The 26,528-nt window shown below is 56.0% G+C and overlaps 1 protein-coding gene across 2 annotated transcripts in view; it reads left to right on the top strand.

Moving 5' to 3' along the window:
• GAS6 (growth arrest specific 6) overlaps positions 1-20,828 on the top strand; it is a 44,870-nt gene extending 24,042 nt beyond the window's left edge. Inside the window, exons 5-16 of one of the 2 annotated variants that reach the window (XM_037042095.1) lie at positions 1,165-1,287; positions 2,275-2,397; positions 6,440-6,562; positions 7,418-7,539; positions 8,952-9,070; positions 9,441-9,481; positions 9,850-9,998; positions 11,930-12,094; positions 13,320-13,488; positions 17,638-17,810; positions 19,007-19,235; positions 20,277-20,828. In XM_037042095.1, the coding sequence (XP_036897990.1) occupies positions 1,165-1,287; positions 2,275-2,397; positions 6,440-6,562; positions 7,418-7,539; positions 8,952-9,070; positions 9,441-9,481; positions 9,850-9,998; positions 11,930-12,094; positions 13,320-13,488; positions 17,638-17,810; positions 19,007-19,235; positions 20,277-20,431 (1,691 nt within the window). In that variant the 3' untranslated portion in view covers positions 20,432-20,828. Of the gene's footprint in view, positions 1-1,164; positions 1,288-2,274; positions 2,398-6,439; positions 6,563-7,417; positions 7,540-8,951; positions 9,071-9,440; positions 9,482-9,808; positions 9,999-11,929; positions 12,095-13,319; positions 13,489-17,637; positions 17,811-19,006; positions 19,236-20,276 lie in introns of both variants that reach the window. The other variant, XM_037042096.1, reaches the window with a different exon arrangement.
• Positions 20,829-26,528: the final 5,700 nt, after the last annotated feature.

Genomic DNA, 26,528 nt, shown 5'->3' with positions numbered 1-26,528 from the left:
CTGTGTTGCTCCGCCATCTGAGCCTGGCCAGTCGGGGTTTCCCAGCCCCCCAGAACGTGGCTCAGCCGTCATGTGTGTCTGTGGGCAGGAGTGTCTCTCAGGCCAGCGGAGTGCAGCCTCTCCACAGGGTTCTGAGAACCCTGACAGTGCTGCCAATTGGGCGTTGATGGCAGAGACGTGGATGGGAAGGCCTGCCCCTGCCTGCCAGGCCCACCTTGGCACGGCCAGGGGCCTTGCCGAAGGGTTCTTGGAGCTCTGGGCAGGATCATGCCTTTCCCCCAAGAGCTCTGCTCTCAGCTGCTTGGAGCCTGGGAGCATTCGATCGCCACACGGTGGGGTAAGCACCCTGCCAGCCATGTGTCATGGAAGCTTCAGCTGTGTTTGTGAGACTCCCTGTTGCATGGAGAGCCCTTGGAAGACACACCACAGGGACAGTCTCTTAACCATAGTGCCTAAAACAAGTGGAAATTATGCTGGTGATGGACATGCTTATCCCAGGCAGATGTCTCCCTAAGCAAGCGGGTCAGAGCACACCTGGCTGGGCACTGCCACCCTGGGACGTGGTGGGAGGGCATGGGAGCAACAGTGCGGGCAGGGTCTAGGGCCATGCCCCATCCTGCACAGGCAGATTTCTGGGTAAAAGGGGGTGGTGCTCCCACAGAGGCCCAGCCCAGTAGTGAGGACGCTGGTGAAGGTCCATGCACTCATGATTTGAGTAGGCCAGGGGCTGGCCTGAGAGGGTTAGAGGCATCCACCGGGGGTGGGGAATGGTCCTCATCTGCCTTGAAGGCCCTTGGGTCAGCCAGGGCTCTGCTGACCTGCTCTCTGGGAGGTCTGAGCTCATGGGGCTGAGCCAGGCCCATCCCTCTCCTCCCTCACTCCCTGGTGGGCCGAGACTTCCAACGCCCTGGCCCCACCGGCCCTCCTTCCTGGAACTAGCCCGGGGCCTGGCCAGCCTGGTCTGTGACCCTACTCCTACCCAGAGGTAGCCAGCCTGGGTCAGTAGAGAGCACCCCGGTGACCCGGGCCTGCTTCAGAGTGCCCCTGCCAAGCACCCATGTTCCCAGGAACCCGAAGAGAGGTTGTGCTGCCGCCTGGCGTGACTGGTTCCTCCCAGCTGGCCGGGAGCAGCTCAGCAAGGTGACCTCCTTCCTTTCCCCCCAGACCTGCCTGACCAGTGCTATCCAAAGCCCTGCAACAAGGAGGGGACCCAAGTCTGCCAAGACCTCATGGGCAACTTCTATTGCCAGTGCAAGGCCGGCTGGGGGGGCCGGCGCTGTGACAAAGGTAAGGCCACCACAGCCATGGAACTAGGATTGAGGGTGTGAGTGCTGGGACCTCCCTGTAGGGCCATCTGAGAGACCCCCAAGCTGGAGAAGCTGCGTCTTCTCCCTGCCTCAACTCCCTCCATGCCCCAGTTGGGGACACAGCCGTGCCGGCCTGCTCTGGCAGAGACCGGAGCGGGGAGGCATGGAGGAGCCCACAGGGTGTCCTAGGAGTTAGCCCTGCACTGGCTGGCCTCCACTCAGCCCCCCGGCAAGGAGGGAGAAGATGGGCGAGCAGGGCATCCTCGGCCCCTCATCAGAGTCATCCGAAGAGTGAGAACGTTTGAACAGTGCTGGAGGCCCTGCTTTTGCCTCTTGGGGCAGAGGTACTGTCCAGCTTGAGAAGCCATCTGTCAGCTCCTTGGGAGAACTGGGGAGGAGTGGAGTGAGTCCTCTCCAAGAGCAGGCCTGGAGCAAAGGGAAGGCCCACTGTAAAGCAGTAGGATTCCATCTCCGAGCCCCCTTGAGTCTGCATTTGCACAGTGTCAACAAAGAAGCTGCAAGAAATATCCCCCAGTGCCTGGTTAGAACTCTCAGGCGGACCCCTTCACTGTGGCCGAGAGCCCTGTCCCCTGCTCAGAGCTTCCTGGGGCTCCTTCCCGGGGCAGCTGAGCTGAACTGGAGGCCCCACCCACAGGTCGCCTGTGAGGGCTCAGCTCAGTGCTTGGGGGGCCTGGCCAGACTGAGCCGGGGCCTCGTGGCTGCCCAGCCATGTCCACCCTGGGCACTTTCGACTCCTGCCCCAGTCCCATGCACACTTGGACAGCTACAGAGCTGGCACAGTGGATGGTCAGCATCCATTGCCCAGGCGGCCTCCCTACCCCCTCCTGCCCGTGGTCTGAGGGTGGATGCAGTGGAGATGGACCCGCAGTTGCTGCCACAGGCTCAAGGCGGGTTGCGTGCCACCTCTGGGCTCTCCCCAGTCCCTCTGTGTCCTGTGTGTGCCCAGATATCGACGAATGCAGCCAGAAGAACGGGGGGTGCAACCAAATATGCTACAACAAGCCAGGCAGCTTCCACTGTGCCTGCTACAGTGGCTACGAGCTTTCGCAGGACAGCAGGACCTGCCAAGGTAAGGCCTTGGGTCGCCTGCAGGCTTTCCCGGCCCCTCCCCTCCCCTCCCCTCCTGGGCTCCCGCCTCCCTGCTCCTTCCCTCTTTTATTTTGGCAATTGCCAAATGCTGAAGTTGTCAGTCACATTGGCTCTCTGCAAGACGATGCTGGTGGTGGCTGCTGCTTTTGCCCCTGGAGAGGAGGGAGGAGGTTGTTCTGAAGGACGAGTACATGCCCAGGCATGTCAGCAGCCAGAGAGAGCTGCCCAGCACCACCTCACACTGGATGAGTCACTGTGTCCGTAGACCAGGCCAGCCCAGCAGAGGCGGAGCTCAGCACCCCTGCACGGGTGCGGCTGCTGGGCCTCCTTCCAGGGCCACAGCCCCGCAGGTTTCTCTGTGCAGCTCAGAGCTCAGGACATCTCTGGACATGGGCAGGGGCAGAGGCCCCTGTCCCAGGGTCTCACCTCTCGATGCACACCCTGCTCACCTCCCCAAGGCCCTGCCCCCTGCCCAGCTATCAGCCTGCCTCTGGGAAAGACCCACTCCCTGAGCAAAGCAGGAGGCAGCCCAGCAGCCCTTTTCTCTTCTGTGTGCAGTCTGGTCTGGGTTCCCCAGGGTCTGGCACCCTGTGCCTGCCTGAGAAGGAGACTGTGAACTATGGCCCCATCCTATCTGCTCCTGTGCGGCCGTGGTGTCGCCTGGTCAAAGCTGCTGGGGGCTACCCAGGAGCGGCACCCCACGTTTCAGGGGGCTGCTTCCTCCTCTCTCCCCACCCTCCGGTCCAGGCGTGCTAACGTCTGTTTAGCTGTGGTACCCTGGAGAGTCTGGGCCTGTTTCTCAGTGCTGCCAGCAACGCACCCAGGAAACGGGACAGACAGGTCGGGGAGAGCAGCGTCAGACACCACGGGGCGGATCTCAGAGTCAGGACAAGGGAGACTCCCCCCTCTTGGAGAACAGCTTCCACTTTAGTCCACGTTGGTGGCCCCCATCGCCGATGATCAGGAGGCATTCTGGCATCCATGACAGTGTTCGCCCGAGTGCACAGAGTGACTCATTCCCCTCCACCTGCCCGCCTCCACCTGAGACCAGGGCTGTGGGCCAGGGGCTGCATCCGTACATGGCTCTGCCATGCCCTGAGGAAAGTCTCGCACCTGCAGGCATGTCCTCATCTTAAGAGCAACCAAGGACACTGCCGTTGTTGGGCAGAAGTGTTTTACATGGCCCCAGGGGTCTCTCTATTACTTGAAAACCCACCTGCAGAGCAGAAGCTCTTGAACTCGGGGTTTGTGTCCGGTGCACCTGCGGCCACTGGGGAATTCGCAGCTGCCCAGACTTGGTTGGGTCCTGAGGTGGAGCCCTCTCCTGGCCTCTCCAGATGCCCCCAGCGATGCCGCCGTGCACCGAAGAGCAGGGAGCCCTGCTTCAACCTTCTGGGAAGACCCCAAGCGACCGAAGTACTAGTCTCCTTTCACCCTCCCCCAAGTCTGGGAAGCTCAAGGGGGACACAGTGGTCAGAGAGGAGCCCTGCGTCCTGTGGCCTTTCCCCCCAGAACAGTGCACAGGACAGCAGGGTGGGGCTCTGCACCCACCTGAGTCACACGAGGCCCAAAAGGTGCCCTCATTAGCATGGCTGATTAGGAACTAGTGTGTTGGCAGGAGCCCCACCCCCATGCCCGGTCTCAGGGCGTGCCTGCAGGTACTGGCCTCACACAGCTCCCTTCTCCTGGCCATCCGTATGTCTTTTGGGATCTTGGGACACCAGACGGAGACCCAGGACGCTTTGGGGAATGAGGACCATGGAAGAGACTGAATCTTCCATCACGTCCTCCTTGGATGCTGGGAGGGAGGAGGCGGGGGCGCCTGCACCTCTGCTTCAAGCACTGTCCCTGGGAAGCAAGAGAAAAGGGGGTGCTGGGCCGGTGGGTTCAGGGCACAGGACTGTCCACCATCTCCCCTCAGCTGCCGCAGGAAGGGACGGGGCAGCGTCAGGCTGTGTGGCAGGTGTGCTGGGCTGGGCCCTCTCCGAAGAGGAGAAGCAGAGGAGGACCCCATGGGGGGAGGGGCGTTGGCACCTACATCAGGGCTGGCGGGCCCCTTGACCACAGTGAACTCAGTCGGGTGGGGTCTGGGTTTTCTGTGCCCAGTGCCAACACCACCCACCTGCCTGCTCCCGTTCAGCTTTCTTGGGTCATCGCATTCCATGATTACCAGTTGGACTGCAGCATCCTCAGTGGGCAAAGTGTCAGGAGGGTTGGGGAGGAAAGAGGACGGAGTGGAGATAGCTAAGGCCATGGAGGGCGGGGCACAAGGATGGGGGGCGGGGCACAGTCTGGGCCCCCAGCCCCACGAGCCGCATTGCAGGAGGTTCTGCGGGAGTACAGCTGCTCTGGGAGAAGAAAGTGGGGTGACTTAAGGTCACGGTGGGCACCGTGGAATTGGGGGTTCCAGCCGCTGTTTCTTGTGGGGGAGGGCGGCCCAGTGCTGGGTCTGCTTGGATGTGGCAAGGACAGACTCCAGCCAGGAGAGAAAGCCCCAGCCCCGGGCCCCTCCGCGGCGCTGCTGTGACAGCTCTATGACTTGTGAGAAGGGCAGTCTCTGGGGTCCTCCCTGCCAGCTGAGTCAGAGACTTTAAGGGGGACCATCCAGGCCTAGCAGGGCTTTCAGGGGCTCTTGGGCAGCTAGGGCTTAGGGAACGTTGTCTAGGTTACCCTGGAGCAGCCCGCAGAGGCCAGCTGTGGCCACTCTGCCCAGCAGCAACGCCTTAGTGGCCTGTGGGGACAGGTCAGTAGGTGCTGTCTGGTTGCTGACTCAGGTACATCTGGCGACTGCTCATCTTTCCAGACCAGAAGCTTTTGTGGAGGCAGTGAAGGCTGGTAAAGGCCGCAGGGCGGCCCTGGGACTGTGGCAGGTTACTGTCTGCTGTGGTCAGTTTGCGCTGATAAGCCACCCTTTGTGCTGGGCGGCTGCTCAGTCACAGCCCAGGCCCTGCGGCCCCAAGTGTGAGCGTGGTGCTCAGGGGGAGGAGGGCAGTCTCCTCCCTGGGGTCCCCAGTGCAGCCAGTGCCAGGCTGAACCCACTGCCACACTTGCTGAGGGAAGCCAGGTTCATAAGGTCCCGGGCGTGGGGTTGGCCCGCTTGGCTGCTGAAATGAAACGCAAGTTCAGAAGCACCACCACAGATCAGTGCTGACGAAGGAAAGCCTGGCGGTTTGACACACTTCCCTTGGGGACGCGTGCTGGTGGTGCTGGCTCGCTCTTACATCTGCGAACAAGGTCTTACAGTTTTTGTGTTTGAAAGCCTGTGTTGGTGAGTAAACTACCCCTGTAAAGAAATGAGGAGGAGTTGCGAAGCTTTGCGATACAGGGCTCTATGTTGCCGCCTGAGGAATCACACGTTATTTGAAGTAACAATCACACTTTCTAGAAGTAACAATTGCACTTTCTAGATATTCCTTCTGTGGCTGAAGGAAGTGGGTTTTTAACTGCAGGGTTTTTCTACTTATGGGTTGCCAAAATGGCAGAGTGGATGGAAACATCTGGACAGAGCCTCGAGGATATGTCAGTCCTGGGGCGTTTGGTTTCCAATGGACAGAGCCCAGTGTGAGTAGGGGGCTGAGTCCAGGTGCCCAGAGGGGAGCGAGGGGCTGCAGGGTGCTAGGTGGGACTGAAGCTCCAAGGCCCTTAGGGGTGACTTTCTTACCTTCCCATACTGCAGTTATTTAAAGTAAACAATTCTGTGCACACCTCTGGCCAAGCAGTGCTCTGTCCAGTGCGTGAAATTGACCTTCTCGATCAAGACCCTGATCAGAAATTCCCTCCACCCTCGAACCCTCAGGTTGTTGTGGCCAGTGGGTGGGCAAAGCGGCAGGCGGCACAGGGCTGGAAGGGAAGAGGGCAGGGTCAGGACGGGGGGGCCGGCACCAAGGATGCCTCTCGGCCGCCTGTTCCCCGCCTGCCAGCCGGGGCCACAGTAACTTTCTGTCTCACTCCAGGCAGGCCTGGGCTGGCTGCATCTGCTGTCAGTCTGGGCTGCAGCTGGGGTCCTCTGGGGTCTTTTGCAGATATAGACGAATGTGCAGACCCAGACGCCTGTGGGGAGGCGCGCTGCAAGAACCTGCTGGGCTCCTACTCCTGCCTGTGTGACGAGGGCTACGAATTCAGCTCCCAGGACAAGGCCTGCCGAGGTACGTGACCCCAGCCGCTGCAGGCACCGCACATGTGTGCACACCTGCACCGCACACACAGAGATATGTACATTGTTACATGCACATGTGTGCACACACATTTGTGTGTACACCCCCCACACACATGCACACACGTACTTCTTGATGCAGCTGGGCACCTTCTCCAGACACACAGATACCGCAGACCAGGAGATAAGGTTCCACAAGAAGATGCCCTGTGGACTACGGCAGACTCAGCCTTCTCCCCAGCCTCAGCTCGACCTGCTGTATTTGGGGACAGGCCGATGAGATCGTCCCTCCCTGGTTAGTCCCAGCCATGTCCTCAGGAAGTGCAGAGAAATGCTCTCTCTCACCAGCTTCTTGCCTGGTGCCCTGGCAGCTGCCCAAAACTTAAGGGAGATGATAGGGTGGTCCCAGCCCTGCCCCCTCCTCCATCTCCCCTCCAGGCCTGTCCCTTGAGCCCCTCACACACCCAGGGACTCCTGTTCATGGCACGAACCTGCCCCGAACCTTCAGGCCAAGCTTCACACAGACATGCTTTGTTCGCTGACCTGGTAGCAGGCCAGTGGGCTTAGCTTGTCCTGACGTCCTCCCTCACCTTGTACAGTATCTGCTCCCTTCAGGGAAGGGCAGAGGAGGCATGGACTGCTGAGGCTGGCCAGGCCTGGGTGCTGAGCGGGACTTCGGAGTCCAGGGTGGGAGTTCTGGGAGTGGGGGTTTAGGGTTAGGGCCTCCTGGGCCACCTAGCTTAGAATTCATTTTCATGGTGCACACAAGCGCCATGTGTGCGATGAGACAGAAAGTGTGTGTGGTTGCACAAAGTGAGGTCGGGGACATTTCCCTTGTGGTTGGCAGATGTGGACGAGTGTGCAGAGGGACGCTGCGAGCAGGCCTGCGTCAACTCTCCAGGGACCTACGCCTGCCACTGCAATGGACGTGGGGGCCTCAAGCTGTCCCAGGACATGAACACCTGCGAGGTAGCTCCCCTCCCCGTGGCCAGGATGCTCTGGCCTGGCCCTCGCTGTTGCTGGGCTGCCCAAGTCAGCTCCTCTTTTGGCCCTTTAGTGGCTGGTGGGAAGGTTTGCTGGGAGAATCTCTCTCGCTGAAAGGCCTGGTGTCCGTGGGGCCACGCGGAGAGAGGTGGGATGGGAGGCGTGTTCCATCCCAGGGGTCTGGTCGTGTTTACTTGATGGCTGCAGAGCCACCTGCTCCAGGACGGGCCAGGCAGTGGGACCCGCTTGCTTGGAAGTGCGCATTTCCTCGCACCCTCATATCTGCCCAGGTTCGGAGACGGGTGTGCAGTCAGTGCGCTGCCCCCACTCTGCGGGCCCCTGGCCGCCCTGCTGGGGCTCCCCACTGTTCTCTCTGGGCTGTGGAGAAGCCACACTACAGAGCAGCTTCCAGGGACAAGAGGAACAAAGGAAATAAAAAGGCACACCTGACCCATTCCACTTGGTAAAGGCAAGCTTCAGGAGTTTGTGTCTTCAAATGCTGCTTAACATAATTTTTTTGAATCCCAGTTACTGTGTCATTATCCATGAAGAATTATTTTAAAAAGATTTTCTGTACTTACTTTCAGAGAGAGTGAACAGGAAGGAGAAAGAGAAAGGAGAGAAACATTAATGTGTGAGGGACACATAGGTCGGTTGCCTCACCCTCAAAGGGGGACTTGGCCCGTAGCCCAGGCATGTGCCCTGACCAGGAACCAGACTGGTGACTTTTCTGTTCACAGGCCGAGGTTCAACCCACTGAGCCACACCAGCCAGGGCCATGAAGAATTTTTTTTTTAAATAAAATGCATGCCAAGACAAGTAACACAAAACCTTAAAAAATGGTCCAACTAATCAACTAAAGTATACAAACAAGTTCTAGCAACCAGAACACTAACATGTCCACAACTGCCCCTAGGACATCAGGAAAAAATGTTACTGGATAGCAGCTTTCTAGAAACAACAGTCTCCTCAGCCTCCATATTTTATTTATTTTACGATCTTTGTAGCTTGTTTTTATTATTCCCTATACTTTTCTGCATGTTTGAAATCTTTTGAATCTAAAAAAAAATAAAAGGAAAAGGGCCGTTGGCAGGGAGAAGCACTGCAGGGCGTTCAGGGCTGTAAGCGCCCGAGCCCAAGGCTTCAGCAGAGGTAGGACCAGCCTCGCTCACAAGCCCCCACGTGCTGGGTGGGCTGTCACGGAATCACGGGGGTTTCAGCCAGAACGCAGCCCTGACGCCCCAGCACTGCCTGTGCGTGTGCCAGGGGCCCACCCTGGGCAGGGTGTCCGGGGAGGCTGAGGGCTGCTGCGGCATCTGGACAGGCCCTTTGCATCTGGAAGCAGGGCTGAACCAGGGCCTGGCCCTGCCTGACACTCCCTGCTCCCATTCCGACAGGACATTTTGCCCTGTGTGCCTTTCAATGTGGCCAAAAGCATGAAGTCCTTGTACCTGGGCCGCATGTTCAGTGGGACGCCGGTGATCAGACTGCGCTTCAAAAGGCTGCAGCCCACGAGGTGAGGAGGTGGCTCCCACGAGGTGAGCAGACCCAGCAGGGCCCCAGGGAAGTGGCCGACCGATGGCTCTGCTCCAGTGTCCCCAGGCCAACACACAGACAACCGGTCCTGGCCGCCCTGGCCATCAGCTCAGTCTTGGCACAGACGCAGCCACAGTTCAGTTTCAGCGCTGGGCTCTGGGTTAGCGTCAGCTGGACACTTCCTCCAGGAAGTCCACTGTGGGTCCTGTGGGGGGCTCAGCCTGGGTCTGCAGGGACCTTGGCCTGCCGGCCTGCTTCTCTTTCCAAGGCCAGTTTGAGGTCTCCCAGGGAAGGTGGCCAGACCCATCGACCTGCATGTAACCAGTTTATTTCTCCGTGCTGGCCCTCAGGTTGGTGGCTGAGTTTGACTTCAGGACCTTTGACCCTGAAGGCATCCTCCTGTTTGCGGGAGGNCTCTGCTCCAGTGTCCCCAGGCCAACACACAGACAACCGGTCCTGGCCGCCCTGGCCATCAGCTCAGTCTTGGCACAGACGCAGCCACAGTTCAGTTTCAGCGCTGGGCTCTGGGTTAGCGCCAGCTGGACACTTCCTCCAGGAAGTCCACTGTGGGTCCTGTGGGGGGCTCAGCCTGGGTCTGCAGGGACCTTGGCCTGCTGGCCTGCTTCTCTTTCCAAGGCCAGTTTGAGGTCTCCCAGGGAAGGTGGCCGGACCCATCGACCTGCATGTAACCAGTTTATTTCTCGGTGCTGGCCCTCAGGTTGGTGGCTGAGTTTGACTTCAGGACCTTCGACCCTGAAGGCATCCTCCTGTTTGCGGGAGGCCATCAAGGCAACAACTGGATCGTCCTGGGCCTTCGCGCTGGGCGGCTGGAGCTGCAGCTTCACTACCACGGCGTCTCCCGTGTCACCAGCAGCGGGCCTATCATCAACCACGGCATGTGGCAGACGGTAAGTGTGGCCACCCCTGCCCCTCCTGGGCCGGCCCGGGGTCTGCTGGGATGCAGGCCCTGGCAGTTGCTTGTGCGCACAGGTGCCCAGCAGTTCGTGGGTGCTGCACCTGGCAGGACAGGCCCTCTGCCCCCTGGAAGCAGACACTCTGCTGGGGCATCAGCTCCTCGTGTCATCGGCAGGGGCATTTCCACCAGGGTACCCCGGCTGTGTCTGGAGGCACAGTTTTGGGGGGGGACCCGGCCCTGGGTTGAGGCCAGGGGGCGCTGCTAGATACTCTGCAAGGCACAGGGTGCCCCCTGCAGAGACACCTTCGTTCAGACTGTGAATGGTGCTGGGAAACCCTGATCAAGGCCCCGGCACCTGCCACTGTGTCCATGTGGCCTGTCCAGGCTCCAGGATCTCACCTATCAGCAGAAGGCAGGGTCAGAGGGGACACGTTGGCAGTGTCTTGGGCTCTGGCTTTTGGAATCTACTCTGTTCCTGCTGAATGAAATCCGGGCAAACTGGCCCTCAGGTGCCTCTCTGTGGAGAATGGCCTGCTTAGACCTGACCTGGGGGCAGCTGTCCCCTAGATGCTGGCCTTGGAGCTCACTGCCTCGTCCTGCGTCCCAAGCTTGGGGCCAAGCAGCCTGTGCTACAGCAGGCTCCCCCAGCAACCCAGAGGCTGCCTACTTGGAAATGGGCTTTCTAAAGTAAATACTTGAAAGAGAAACGAGAAAATCATTCTCTTTTCCTTTAGAAGTAAAGATAAAATGGAAAATTTCACCCAGCCTCTGGGGATAAAAACGCTGCAGATGTTTGCTAATATTTCCATCCTGTCAAGTACTATTTAGTTCCCTTTTTCCTGACCTCTTCAAGTGCAAGTATCTCCAAAGCAGCAAAGCTACAGATAAAACAATAAATCTGCAAGGAGGCAGCCTCGGGGGTTGAAGCAGGTGTCCCGCCCTGAGGTTGTGGGGCATGAGAGGTGCTGGGTGCGGTTGGGAACAGTGCCCTGCGGTGAGAAAGCTGGAGGGAGCCTGACCAGTCAGTGGGCAGCGCTGCCACCCCTCCCTCACGCGTGGACTGCCCGTGGAGGGTTTCTTCTCTCCCCCATTTCTCACCGGTCCCTGTCCCAGCAGCGCCCCACGTAAGACACCACGTTCTCCAGCCAAACTCAGACCCAAGTACATAAATGTTTCTCCACGTTGGACAAAGAGGAAATCAACAGATTTCTGGAAAATCGGAAGACACACAGTGCACAGAGCAATAGGTTTAAAGATTTTTCTACATGGAAAGTAGGAAAGAATGGAAAGTTTCAGAATGGACTCCTGTTCATTCAGCATTCAGTGTGTGTCAGGGACTGAGGAAGTGTTGGAAGTTTAGACATAAAACGTGTTTTTCTGCCTTTAACTGTGCACAGCTAAGGATGAGAAGGACCAAAGTGGGGGAGCAGTGACGTCAGGGTTCACCCAGTGGGGTGGTGATGTCAGGGCAGGGCTGACCCAGTGGGGTGGTGATGTCAGGGCTGACCCAGTGTGGAGGTGACATCAGGGTTGGGCTGACCCAGTGGGGTGGTGACATCAGGGCAGGGCTGACTCAGTGTGGAGGTGACATCAGGGCAGGGCTGACTCAGTGGGGCAGGGACATGAGGCATAATTCCCACCCCTTGGCTGAGGTTTAGGGAAGGGGCTCTAAGACAAGAGATGAGAGAGTGGCCCCAGGTGGGTTCTCTCACAGGGAGAGCAGTGGCGGGGGCAGCAGTGCTGGGGGGGCCGTCAGAGCCTGAGCCACAGCGCCAGCTGCATGGAGGCTGTGTGGGCACTCGGAGGAGGTGTAGGTGATGAGCGTTGTCAACCTGAGGCTCTGCGTCCCAGGTGGTGATGCACAGCAGGTTGGGTGGCCCTCTGGAGGTCCACTCCCACCCCTCACAGCACTGGTTTTCCTAGATATCCGTTGAGGAGCTGGAGCAGAGTCTGGTCATCAAGGTGAACAAGGAGTCTGTTATGAAGATCGTGGTGGCGGGGGATCTGTTTCAGCCGGACAGAGGCCTGTACCACCTGAACCTGACCGTGGGAGGCATTCCCTTCAAGGAGAAAGAGCTTATCCAGCCTGTAAGTGCCGCCATTAGTCCCTGGGGTCAGAACCTGGGATCGGTCTGAAGACGAGGTTTAGCGTGAGCCGCCACGTGTTTGGCACTAGCCAGGTTTGGCGAAGGACCCGGCGAAAGGTAACATCCCCCAGAAGCTGCTCTAACAAGCAGCAGGTGCAGCCTGCGTCCCGAGTCTCACATCTCCTTCTCTGAGACACATTTGACTTTTCAACTGAATTGATAATGAAAATGTCTATTTTTGCAGTGGAGATAAAACACAATGAAATTACTCTTTAACAAAAAGAGCAATCAACTTTTTTGGACAATTCCCAAGAACATTTGGGTTGTTAACCCTGCCAGGATTTCCGTAGGGGAAAAAGACCCAGTGGGGAGGTCAGTACTGGTCATGTTCAAAGTCCTGCCCTTTCTCCCCTTCCCCGTCCCACATGCCTTTGCCCCTGTCTGTCTCCATCTCCCAGCATGCCGCTGTCCAGGGCCAGAATCGTTGGCATTCTGAGGATGAGATCCACACCCAATTCGAGAATGAGTCAGGAGTGTGTTGGTGTTCCCAACAGTGGGTGGTAGCACCCCCTTCCCTCCAGGGGATGGAGCAGGGGCATCCTACACACGACCTCCAGAATCCGGCCCCGGTTCCCATAATTCCATCCCATAGTTCCCATTGCCCTCCCCCTTATCCCTCCTTGTTTCTCAGATAAAAGCTGTGGTGCCCTGATTTGCTCAAAACCACATAGAAAGTGGATGGATGGCCGGGCTTGAATCAGTATTTCTGGCTCCCGGACCTACCTCCACAGGCGCTTTCTGGGTCCGGGTAAGGATACCAGGCACAGCTGCTACATGTGTCGCCTTGTCCTGTACCCCTCCAGCAGGTGGTCAGTGCTCCTCACTCTGTTCTGTGAGTGGGGACACCCAATGCAGACTGAGCAAGTGGGGTCTGCTACTTGATACGTGGTCTCCTTCTCCTGCACGGAAAGGGCTGACCACACGCGCGCCACTCAGAGGCACCCTACAGTGAGTCATCTGGCAAGCACAGTGCCCTTAATGAGATAAACAACCTCCACCAGGAGGATTTGTCCATTTTTCAGTAGCTTTCCACACGCCCGAGCCTGGAGGGTAGCCCACTTATCTGACGAGGCTGGTACCAGCCACACCCGCCAAAGGGTCTCCTCATGGTATCTGGGAGCCTGTGTGGCCCCAGGGAAGCCACTAGGATTTCTCTGTCTTTCCAGATAAACCCCCGCCTGGATGGCTGTATGAGGAGCTGGAATTTGATGAATGGTGAAGACGCCACCATCCAAGAAACAGTCAAACTGAACACGAAGATGCAGTGCTTCTCTGTGACGGAGAAAGGGTCCTTCTACCCCGGGAGTGGATTTGCTTTCTACAGCCTCGACTACGGTAAGTCTCGGCTCCCGGGTGGGGATGGCTGGGGCTGTACTTTAAGCCAGTGTACACTAAACAACAGGAAAACCGCGAAGCAGCTTCTTACCTAGGATGACAGGGGAGAGGCTGGGCCCACTGTGAGCTGTGGGGCCTGGGCAGCGGGGTGAGTTAGCCAGTGAGGAAGGAATGACAGATGGAGAGAGGACGGCCACCCTGCCGGTGCTGTGGTGGCTGAGATGGGGAGGCTGGTAGGATGGGAAGTCTGTAAGAGCGCGCTTTGCAGAAGGTTCCGAGACAAGACAAGCTTAGGTCTGTCCAGGTGGATGGAGAAGCTCCCCAAACTGTACTCAATGTAGCAGTCACCACGGACTCATGAGGAGTAAAGCTGGGGCAGTACCTAAAAATGGCAGCGTGACTGCTTCGTGGACCCAGGGCCCTCAAGTTTTCAAAGAGAGAGAAGAACTGGAGAAGGAGAAAGGCCCTCTAGGGAATAGAAGCCAGTGGCCCAGCCCGGAGCACTGCCAGAAAGGCTGACATTCTCAGGAGAATTGAGGCTCGCCAAGCCAATGTTGAAAGCCACAAAGGAGCTTTTCATTATACCTGGAGGAAAGAAAAAAAAAAAAACAGTGAAAGGAACAAGAAGCTGGTGCGTGATTCTACACCCAACAGGAAGAAGGCAGGAGATGGGCAGGCAGGTGTGGCAGGCTGCGGCCCTGAACGCTGTTTGCGCACACGGAGAGCACGGGTGGGAATGCTGAGGGGTTGGACCTGAGGGTGGTGGGGATGCCTCGTCCATCAGCAGCGTTGCCTAGGAAGTGGGTGTAGCTGCAGAGGTGGGCCCAGAGGCCCTCCTGGCTTCTGTAAAGCAGGGCCCTTAATTTCTTACAACAAAACACAACACATATGTCTCCTTCCTTTTATTATCAAATTAGTGACAATTCACAGTAAAACTAATCCTAACATACTGACACATAAGCATTCATTTAAACGTAAACTTTATATGAAATGAATTAACATTCCAAATTGTATGATTGATTGCCCGATGATACTGGATTGGCTAAAAATTCTGTACATGGTTTTCCCGTAAAATAAGACACATTTTTCATTTCCAGCCATAATGTTATTGATTTGGACATTCTGAGAATGTCAGCTATCTCCTGCTATTGGCTTCTAGTGGGTAGAGGCCAGGGGTGCTGCTGAACACCTTCCAATGCATAAGACAGCCCCTCAGCAAAGAATTATTTGGCCAAAATGCCAGTGGTACCAAGAAACTTGGCAAACCATTTCTGATACATTCAGTCAACCACAGTGGATTCTCCACACACTGCACAAATCTTATTTTGGGTTTCAGTTGCATTTTTTTTACCTTTCTTAAAATAACAAAGCATAACATGCCAAAGATGTTGCTTATCTTCTTCCATCTTCAATATGAAAATGGCTGCACAAAATTTTGATTTTTTAAAAAAATGCACGCTGATATGACAGCTGTCACAGTTCACGCTAACAAAATTGTTCCAAATGAAGTGAAAGACAACTAAGTGCTAGGAGAGCTGCCGTACAGAAAAAACGAAACGAACTTTTTGGCCCACCCACTGGAGACACTGTTCTGAGGACATCGGTATGAAAGGCTGGATGAGTGGTAGATGGCTAAGACATTTGGTTGTTTGATTCTGGACTCACACGACTCCCCCTAATCTTCTCCTTATGTTAACCTTTGCTTCTGGAGCACACCCTAGCTGGAGCTCTCACTCGATACTCTGCCTGGGTTCATAGACCTGAGCGGCTTTGAACCTGGGCAGGTGAGGAGAGACACATGTCCTGGCCCAGGGAAGCGTGTGCACAGAATTGTGCAAGCTCTTTTGGCAGGTTCACAGGCCCCTAGACCATACCCATGGAACGCACGTCCAGAGCCTTCTCTGTCCGGTAGCTCTGCCGGGTTCATGCTGAGCCCCTCTGGCTCCTGACCCGCAGCCCGGCTCCTTTTTCTGTGGCCCCGGCTGCCCAGGATCCCAGCGATGCTGCCATGGCCACCTCTCCTGAGGCCAGTTGGTTTTGCCGGGCCTCTTTCCTCATTCCCACCCTGCAAATGTCCCACTGGGGTGTCCCCAGCCCCTCCCTGTTCCTAAACTCCTTTCATGGTTAAACACCCACACTCAGTCTTGCCCCTGCTCATCAGCCTAGGCAGGCGGCATGCTCTCTCCTCAGATCTCACCTGCACATGTCACCTCCAGCACCCAGTGGGACCTCCAAGTTCAAGGAGGGTCCATCCAGCTGGAGGCAATGAGGCCTGCTCCTCCCTCCTTAGTGAGGCAGGCCATCCTCTCAAGACATCCTATCACCATTCCCCTTCATACCTTCGCTGTAATTGTCAGATAAGTACCAAGTCGTTACAGGTATTTGGGGGGAAAGAACCATTCACTCCTAATCATACTTCCTAATACAACACATGAATTATTCTTTAGTCTGTGCCTTTATGCATACAAAGCTAGGACATCATTATGATGTTTCATATCAAACCATGTAATGTAAAACATTTCACTCTTTTTTCACTCAATGTTATAAATGTTTTTCATGGTGTAACAAAGACATCACAGGCAGGATCTGCGGTGACTGCAGACACTCCCATGACTATACACAGCACAGTCTGCTTACCATTTTTGCTGTGTGCTTTTGGTTTGTACGTTTTACGACAGCAAAGTCTAACTGGTGTTTAGAACTCTGTGTGTTCTTAATAAATCTTGAACTATGCCATTTCTGTGCACTATAGCACAGAAAAGACTCATTAGGAAATTGCAGGTCCTGTACTCTTCCGCTCTGTGGTAGTTCGAAATCGGTTGGACGCACTAGGCCTCGAAGTCCGTGAAGCCCGGGGTGGGATGGGGTGCGTGGCAGAGCCCGTCCTGTGCCCGAGAAAACGCCCTGGGAGAACCTAGGCACTGTGCCTTCACAATGCTCCAACATGCAGCGAGGCACTGACCCCATCAAGGGGAAACCTACGTGCCAGAGAACAAGCGCTCTTCTCTCTTCCTTCACAAGTAAAGGGAACACTTGGCGACAGAGGAGAATGTGTGTGTGGTTATTTTTCTAATTCTCTGCATTCAGTTCAGTGAACAATCACTGAGCACTGACTGTGGAGACTCCACTGAGGAAGGGGCCACAGATCACTAGAGGAGCTCACAGCCCAGTGGGGAAGAGACGGAAGCCAGCGTCATGATCCACCCTTGGCGCTAACCCCGTCCTGAGCTGGAGCACGTGCGGGCATGGCCTCAGAGTCGTTCGGCCCAAACGCCGCTCCTTCATCTGAACGCTGAAGTTCTGCTGAAACAGAAACACTTAAAAACCAAGAGGGAAGAGGCTTTCTTCTGGCGTCTTCATCAGCAGGCGATTCAGACAGGAGGAGGAAACACAGGCGGTCTTTGTCCTCCAAGAACCGGGATGCAGCCCTTTCCACCCAAAAGTGGTTTGGGGGGCTGTTTGTGTAAGATATAGGTAGGTATTATATACATGTTTCACTTAGATACATTATATATGATATGTCATATCACTCATATCATACTATACTCATAGTATACATATAAATAAAAAAGTCCACTGAGACATTAGAGCAGTAAAAAAATCGCAACTCAGAATATAAAATTGTATATAGTCTGTTGGGACGATGGTAGTGGCAGCTTCTATCTGCATTGCTTTTAAACTCTTGATTCAAAGTACTTCCAACCCTGTAGAACTGCCTGGAAGCCGCAGGCGAGACTCGGTGCAGTGGAGGGGGACACCCACAGCCCATGTGGCATGCCTGCACTGTGGTCTCAGCGGATCTGAGTGTCTGGTCCGCTGGTCACTCACAGGGGCACTTGGGAGCTGGGCGCTGGCGTGGCCAGGAAGGAGCAGCCGTCCTCGGTGGCCCCAGTGCCTTTTGACTGTGGGTGGAGCCTGAACTAGGGCGCAGGCTCTCCTGTCACTTCCCATGGAGGTGCTGTGGGCTCAGACGGCGAAGGCTTCTTAAAAGCTCCCCATGGAGTGGTGGTTTGGCTTCCCACCTGCATCTGCAGCCAGGCCAGCATTTCCGCCGCCCGGGGCAGGGCCGGAAGCTGTGGCCGGTGTGTTCCGCTCACTCCCATCTCTCCCTGGTTTGTATGGCCTCTTTATGCGCCGCCTTCTTTGCAGCACGGACATCCCTGGACGTTGGGACCGACACTACCTGGGAAATAGAGGTTGTGGCTCGGATCCGCCCCGCCACCGACACGGGGGTGCTGTTCGCGCTGGTGGGCGATAACCACACCGTGGCTCTCTCTGTGGCCCTGGTCGACTACCACTCTACCAAGAAGCTCAAAAAACAGGTACCACGTGCTATCCTGCCCTAGGGTGGAGGGGCTGCCCCGGCACCCAGCAATCTGCCCTTGGGGCTGTGCACCCGTAGGGCCCCAGCAGCCCTTCTTGGGGTCAGGTCATTCAGTGCCCACCTCGGGAAGTTCTGTCCTCTCCCCACACATCTCTTAGCAGAGTCTAACCAACCAAGCTGGGTTTGGGGACATGGTGGACACAGATCACCTGACACAATTGTACATCTTCTCTGTTGTAGGCTGGGGAGGCCAGGGGCCTTTGAGCCAGTGGTGCGGGGGGTGACTTTCCTGCCTACACAGTTGGCCAGCTCAGTGGTTTGAAAACATTTGAATTAGTCATTCACCTTTAAGTCAGATGATTTCACTCCCAAATTCAGGTTTCCATTTTCTCTTGAAAAGTGAGTTGTACAGCCCGGACCCCCTGAGAACATCGTTCCCTGGATGACAGAGGCAGAGCCGTGAGTGCGGCTGGACACCCAGATGAAGCCTGCCCTGTCCACTTAACGCAGCCCCCACTGTCTCCTGACTCTGAGCCAACTGTCTCTGGTCTTTGGGCTGGCAGTTTTCTTAGAGAACAACTAACTGAGAGGCACTGGAAATAGGTTTTCTCCTCTCACCCTTGTCCAAAGTGCAAAACCGTGGCTGACCCAGAGCGGTACTCCAGCTCTTCTCCTGACCAGGACTGGGCACAAACCGGTTCGGTTTATAGCCAGACTCACTCACCACCCGCAAGGCATGGGTCCCTTTCACACTAGCCCCCGGCATTTGGGATAAGCAGCTGGGGTGACCACCCAGGTGCCGAGAGTGAGGGAGAGGAGAGGGCAGCACTGCGGGCGTCTGGGTTGTTGGCGTGCGATTATGGCCTCTGCTCGTCACGCTGTCTCTGCTCTGTTGTCAGTGTGTGTTTCTGGCCCCTGGTGCAGGAGGCGTGCGTGCGCTGCCCAGCATGAGCGCCCAGGCTGCACGGCTCAGCTGCCTGCAGGGTTGTTTATGGTTGCTGCCTGTACTTGCTGCCCTGTGTTGGTGGCTTCCTGTGATGCCCCTGGCCTGCAAGAGACCCCTGCCCCCAAAGAGGGCTTGGGGCACTTGAGAGACCAGTAGGCCTCTAGCCCAGGACATGACACACAAAGGGGTAAGTTGTGGGGCTGCACTGCCCTCACTGCTGCGTACTCAGGTGTGCTTCTCCCCCGCAGCTGGTCATCTTGGCTGTGGAGAATGTCACCGTGGCCTTGATGGAGATCAAGGTCTGTGACAGCCAAGAGCACGTGGTGACCATCTCCATGAAGAAGGGTGGAGCCACCCTGGTGGTCGACGGCACAAAAGGCCAGAGTGAAGTGGGCCCTGCGGAGCTGCAGGAGAGGCTGGCCGTCCTCGAGAGGCACCTGCAGGGCTCTGTGCTCACCTTCGTTGGGGGACTGCCAGGTAGGGTTCACTGCGGGCTGCATGCCTAGAGATGGGGGCACTAGCTGTCCTGACCATCCCCGACTCGCTTACCCCAAATCAAACCTGGGACTCTCTATACTGGGATGGGCTCTTGTTTTACAGCAGGGAAAGCACAGGTGGGTTTGTCATCTGGCACTGTGCTGCCTTCATATTTGTCAGCACCAGCTTAGCAGCTTAGCAGTTGAGGTTGAGAACATGCTCCCTGGGAGCAAGCAATGGCCTGAACCTGCCCCCACCCCTCCACATCCTCCAGGAGCACCCAGCAGAGCATGCGCCAGACAGTGGCTTCGACCCAGACCCACAGGGCGGCCCAGCTGCTGGGGCCAGGCTGGAATCAGGCGCCCCAGGGCCCTGGGCCTGCCTTCTTCCCTGAGCCCTGGTGCCCAGCTGCCACAGCAGTGAACAGAGTAACCACCAGCTCCCCCTGAGTCTGGGGAGGGCCAGCGTGTAGCTGCTTCCTACAATGGGCAGGACATGTTTCTCATCAGAGGGAGGGCGTCCTTGCCTGTGTTGCCTGTCACCAGCCGAGGGATCAGGGCAATGTGGTGAAAAGGCAGGCGAGGGCCAGGTGTTGTTACGTAAGCCAGTCTCGTCTGCACCCCTGGTGCAGTTCGGGTTTTCACTCGCTTCAGATAGCAGGATTTTCTGCCTTGGCTACCAGACACAAACCCCGTTTAGTCTCAATAAACAAAGCTTTGAAGAGGGTGAGAGGGCCAGGGAGCGGGCAGCGGGGATGATTCAGCTGGGCCGAGAAGAAGATAATATTTATTTAACTGGCGTGACTATCTGTGTACTTCCTTGGGGGGGATTCTCGCCGAAGCCTGCCCGGCAGATGTTTAGTGCTTGCCTTTGGGCGCGTAGCCCGGCCGGGATGGCTGTGTTCTGGAAGCAATGGAAATAGTGCCCTGGAGGAGAAAGTCCGGGGACTGAGAGGGTCCCATGGTGCCAGTGAGCACTGCGGCAGGGGACACCAGGGTGGGGACACCTAAGATGGTATTTGCTCTTTCCCCCCCGTCCCAGATGTGCCGGTGACCTCGGTGCCAGTCACGGCTTTCTACCGTGGCTGCATGATGCTGGAGGTCAACCAGAAGGTACTGGACCTGGACGAAGCCGCCTACAAACACAGCGATATCACGTCACACTCCTGTCCCCCGGTCAAGCAGGCCAGCCCCTAGACTGACCACTGCTGCAACACAAGAGGCCACACAGCACTCTTCACATTTCCTCTCCAAAACGAGCAGGAAGGGACGATATCAGGCACCCCAGCCCGCCCAGCGTGAGCAGCTTCTGAAACACTGAATCCTTGCAAGCTGAGTTCTTTTGAGACCTTTCTTTACCTTGTAATATATGTGTAAATAGTTGAGAGGACTAATGTCAATGACCCAGAAACACCCGAGCCCCAAGGCACCCTGCGTGAGGCTGGGCTCCGAGAACCAGCCCGAGGGTGGAGGCAGGAGGTCTGCGCACGCCAGAAGGGACCCAGGAACATAATTCTCTGTTATTTTTATTACCAGATGCTTCTTTCTGACCTAAAGATAGGGGAAAATAAAATATTTACAGAAACCTTTTTAATTCTGTGTTGGTAGTCTCTGGTGTTTGCCTCTGTGGTGCTCCGTCACTCAGACTGAAAAGAGAGAAGGGACGACTCATGCCATGGGGCCAAGGCCGAGGCAGAGGGAGGCCTGTGCCCGGACGCCACTTCTGCCCGCTCCTCGGCATCTCCCCGGTGCCAGCCTGCGCCACCAGCCCCCTTGGAGCTGGCCCTCTGAGAAAGAAGAACCCACTTTGCTGGGGAGAGGCAGGCACATGAAGGCGCAGGGCCGGCACTGCTTGTCTCCCTTGTCCCCCATCCCCGCATTTCCTCCAAGAGGCTGTTAGCAGAGCTGAAACGACACCTGGTCTGGTGTCAGGTGCACCAGACTCAGGAGACTGGTCCCGCTGAGGCTTCCAATGGGCCTCAGCTCCTGGTCTACAAGTGAGGGGTGGCGTAGGCTACCCTTGCACTCTGGCCCCGGGGGTGGGGGGGGCAATGGCAACACTGGCCACGTGAAAACGCATCCAGGCCGGAAGCCACCAGACACAGCAGAGGTCTCAGAGGCCCATGGTCCTGACGGGGAGACCAAGACCCGAGGTCGTGGTCACAGTGGGTGTGGGACATGTCTCTGCTGGACGTGATTGTCAAGGAGGGGCCTGTGCCTCACACCCCAGGGCCATTGCAGCTGGCATTCAAGCAGAGGGTCCCAGAGAAGTCTGTGGCCTCGGGTGGGGACTGTACTTGACACCTGAACGATTCTTCTAAGGCAGAGATTTTTTTTTTTTAATTTTTAAATACCAACCCCCAGCGTGTATGATCTGAGGCAGTCTGGCAGGTTTGGGTCATTTGCTTTCAGATTTTCTTCCTCAGATGGGGCAGCAAACTGTCCCATAGCTTCATCACGTCACCGTTATGGGGTCAATCCCTAAAAGCCACACTCACCGAGCACAGAAAAGAGCTGTTGAGGTTTCTTTGTCTTTGCGTCCTCCTGGCTGCTGAACGCGTTTGTAAGTCACAACTGGACTCCGAGTCCAGATAAACAGGTTCGGAAAGGGGGAGGGAAGCCTGAAGAATCTACCCACAGCTAAATAATGAGCGCGTGGAAGCAACGTGGGTGCGGCTCCACTGAAGGAGGAGGAAGTCCCCTAGGCTTCTGAAAAGAGGGGAATGGCCCCAAAGACACTGTCAGAGGCCCCTGCCAGGCCGGATCGGCAAGGTGGAATGACCCCACATAAGCTGCTTTGGGAGAATGCAACCCTCCCTCTTCACCAGATGGTCGGCACACCCTCAAAGGTGCAGGGGTCCCCATGACGCTGGGAAGAAACGGCAATCATGAACACCCATCAAGAGGGCCCTCCTGGGCCACAGTCACCTCAGACGTGACCAGACGGAGGCATGGAAGGTACAGAGTATGTCGCTGGGGCACCTGCTGACTTGAACCCATTTTCCCGCTCCCCTGCCCATCCCGCAACCACGTGTGCATGCCCAGGCACCCCACCCACCACAGACGCACAGTGCTGCTCTCTCGGGCCATGCAGGCTGCGTCCTTTCTGCTGTTGTTCCCCCCAAACTTCAAGCAACATCTGGGTGGAAGTTTTGTTGGCTCCTGGCTTCCGAAAACTAGTCTAAGAGGTTCTTCAGGTAATTTCCCACAATGTTGCATGAAAATAAGAGATGCAGGAAAAGCTTTGGTGCCGCGTAGAGCGTGTCAGGCACCCCCTGAGCTGCTGCCACCAACGGTGTCCTCGTCTAGTGTCCATCACCAGCCAAAGTCCTGTGTGAAAGGTGGCCCTCACCCAGCCCCTTCTCACGGCTCTGTGGGTCTCCCCACTCTCGGTCTGTGACCGAGGGGAATGTATGTGCCGGCTCCATTGTAAGTGGATCCCAAACCCGGGCCCCTTATGCTGGCTCTGGGACGGGCAGGCAGCCCAGTTGGGCCGAGCTGGTTGGGCCAGGGCTTGGAGCTGTAGGACGTGGCCTCAGGCTGTCCGTGGGGGCCCAGCTCCTGGGGACTCTGGTGTTGACCAGGAAGACCCAGGCAGGAATGTCCCCTGCTCAATAAGCAGGAGGTCTGCCCCCAATCCCAGTGGGCCCCCAGAGCCGGCTGCGCACAGCTCTGAGGAGCACAGCTCCACCCCTGCTGCCCACCACTGGGCCCCATACAGCTGTGGGAGTCCGGGGCCGCGCCGATCTGTTTATCAACATGGTCACTGCAACACTCCCCACGGTGTGCTCTGTTTTTCGTTCACTATGGAGGCGGCTCTGGAATGTTCGTGAGGAATGCTGCCCTGGCTGGCTAGGAGTCTCCTCCCATCAGCCCTAATTCCCCAAGAAGGCCAGGACGGCCAAGAGCCGTGCAAGGACATGCACTCAGCTCCGGGAACGGACACTCTGGAAGCCCCTCAGAGACACACACGCAACAGGGACCAGCATCTTGGAGGCTTTCTGACGCCTCGGGTTCACCTTCTGTCCAGGGAGAGCTAGGCGCACATCTGCTTCCTGGTTTGGTTTCCTTAGACTTCCATTGGGTGCCAGAGGTTATTCTAACTATGGTCAAGAAAAAGCTTATGGCAAGTACAGAGCCAAATGCTGCAATACATCCCCCAGCTGTGCCAGCCAGGTTGGCGTCCTTGCCACTGTCCAGTCTGGGCAGGGTCAGGCTGCAGAGAAGGCTGTGATAGAGAGCTCCGTGTTTTCTGAGTGTGGGGTATGGGGGTGGAGCTGGGAGGAACCTGAGTGTGGGGTATGGGGGTGGAGCTGGGAGGGACCTGAGTGTGGGGTACGGGGGTGGAGCTGGGAGGGACCTGAGTGTGGGGTATGTGGGTGGAGCTGGGAGCGACCTGAGTGTGGGGTACGGGGGTGGAGCTGGGAGGGACCTGAGTGTGGGGTACGGGGGTGGAGCTGGGAGGAACCTGGGTGTGGGGTATGTGGGAGAACTGGGAGGAACCTGAGTGTGAGGTATGTGGGAGAACTGGGAAGACTCTGAGTGTGAACTATGGAGGAGGAGAATAGATGACTTGATTTGCTCTGTGCAGACAGAGCGAGAAATGGGTTATGCTATTGGCACATTTATTGCCTGTGGGGTTAAAAAAGGGTTAAAAACCCCTTTCAGGGCTTTTTTAAAGAGAAGGATAGGCCCTGGCTGGTGTAGCTCAGTGGATTGGGCACGAGCCTGCAAACCACATGATCGCGGTTCGATTCCCAGTCAGGGCACGTGCCTGGGTTGCAGGCCAGTTCCCAGCAGGGGACTCACGAGAGGCAACCATACATTGATATTTCTCTCCTTCTCTCCTTCCCTTCCCCTCTAAAGATAAATAAATAAAGTCTTTTAAAATAGTAAATAAATAGTTATAAAAGAGAAGAATAGTAACAACTTTGTTTGGTTTTGTTCTTTGTGTTCGTTTATAGGATACTATTGACTGAGAGCGCCTTTTTGTGTGGAGGGCTATTCCTTGCATTTGGGTCATTCAGTAGCATCCTTGTCAGCTGCACACAGGTAGCAACAGCTCATACCCTGCTCAACACATACGCTCATGACGGTCAAAAATGTCTTCAGACACCGTCAGATGTCTCCTGAGTACAGAATCACCCCTGTTGAAAACCACTGCACTAAAGAAAAGGAAATTTGACTGCTACCTTATCTAACACAGAAAGTTAACTCCAGGTTGAGTATATATGTCGTCTAAAAGTAATCTCTAAAGCATTTAGAAGTTAATGTGTAACTAAAGCCTGTGGGCCCATTGTGACCTTCTCTTGTTTTTGTTAATAAAACTTTATTGGCATACAGTCACGCCAATTAACTTACTGTTATCTACAGCTTCTCGTGTGCTAAGATGGCAGAGTTAAGTAGTGGCTACACACCTACTGCCCTCAAAACCGAAAATACTGCCTGGCCCTTTGTAGAAAAACTGCACTGACCCCTATGAGAGAAGAATATTTTCATCCTCTAGGGTAGAGAAATATTTCTTAAATGAAACACAAAATTCTCTAACAGTAAAGGGAAGGATTTTAAAATTAAACCATGGTATAAGCAACAACTTCCAGAAGCACAAAGTTGGAGGGCTGACGCTACCTGCCTTCAAGACTTACTATAAAGCTTCAGCAGTCAGTGCAGCTTGGCGCTGCTGAAAGAAGACACGAATAGATCCGTGGAACAGAATAGAAAGCCCAGAAATGGACACACATAAATGCAGTCAACTGGCCTTTGACAAAGGCGCAAAGGCAATACAATGGAGCAAAAACAGTCTTTTCAACAAATGGAGTTAGAACAACTGAACATCCATCCACAAGCCAAAAAAGTGAATCTAGACACAGATCTTATACTCTTGACAAAAATTAACTCAAAAGGGGTCACAGACCTAAATGTAAAAACAAACAAACAACCCATAAAACTCCTAGAAGATAACATAGAAGAAAATCTAGATGACCTTGGATGTGGCAATGGCTTCTCAGATACATCACAGACATGAGCCACGAAAAAAAGAACCGATGAGCTGGACTTTATTAAAGTTAAAACTTCTGCTCTGCAGAAGTCCTGTCGAGGGAACGCTGTACCCATCAGCAGCCTTCCTGACACCCCCCACCCCACCAGACTCCAGCCCAGGCACCCTAGCACCCACTGCCATCTGCGAACAGGAATGAGGCAGGGTAAATTCGGCAGAAGACCCACCCTGGGTGGTGCTCATCAGAGCTTAGGGTCCACGCCCGACAGCGTATCAAGGCTCAGGCAGAGCCAGGTCAGGGTCCGTGGCAGCATGGCAAAGGTTTTGGCAGAGATGGTCCCCTCCTCCACTGAGAAATGGCACCTGGATCACACTGCAGGCTGGGTGTGCCCAGTGCCGTGGGCCAGGGGTAGAGAAGCTAACCCTGGGGGCTGGGGGACCAAGTGTGAGTGCATGGGGGCCGGAGGTGGCTGGGGGACTGGGAAACAGGTAGGGCTGTAGTGTGTAGAAGGTGGGGGAGGTGGCCTGGGAGCCACCCCCAGACTGGAAGTTGAATTGTTCACATTCTTTGTGGCTGGGGCAAGGGATAAAGACATTTTTGTGGGCAAGAGCAAAATTGTTGGCCTTGGAGCTTAATATTTTTTTATCAGTCTTGGCTCTAGGCTAGATTAAAAGATTTTGCAGGACAGAGAGAAATGGGTTTGGGCGACGCTGGTGCGAACAGTCTGGGGAAACACTGACGCCGCCGCACGTCTCTGACCCCAGGTCATGTGTGGAGGATGAAGGCTGTCCCTGTGTTCTCTGGCACCCGGCTGTCCTCCGGGGTTTGTGGCCCAGGTCCAGCTGGCACAGGCTCTATGTCAGCTCTGCAACTCAGCTTCTCTGCCGTTAGCACCCAGGTCGGCATGGACCCCGATGAGGCCCGAGCCCCGCCCACAGCGGGGTGGGCCTCCCCTCTCTGCAGGCCCAGCAGGTGCTCTTTACATGCTCAGGATTCCTGCAGCTGACCTTTCTCCCCTGCCCAGTGCTCGTGGAAGAGGAAACCCCCCAAATGGGTTCATCGTCTGGGATTGCAAAGACCTCCTGGCTCATTTGAACAGTTTGATTCTTAAACTCCAGGCAGAAGAGCGTTGCTCTTTGAGGTACTTGCTGTGTGACCCCAGACACATCAGCCACAGGGGAGGTGGGGTGGCTCTGCCACCTTATTATCATCACTGACATTTGGCTGGGAGTGTCGGACCCCAGGTCAGATGGCCTGCTTCCGAGCTCCGACACTGCATGGGTCTGACTGTGAGG

This window comes from Sturnira hondurensis, unplaced genomic scaffold (genome assembly GCF_014824575.4).
Source record: "Sturnira hondurensis isolate 20B ecotype Veracruz unplaced genomic scaffold, ASM1482457v3 Scaffold0003681, whole genome shotgun sequence".
NCBI lineage: Eukaryota > Metazoa > Chordata > Mammalia > Chiroptera > Phyllostomidae > Sturnira > Sturnira hondurensis.
Note: the sequence above shows the minus strand (reverse complement) of the source record. Positions and strands in the feature narration are given on the sequence as shown.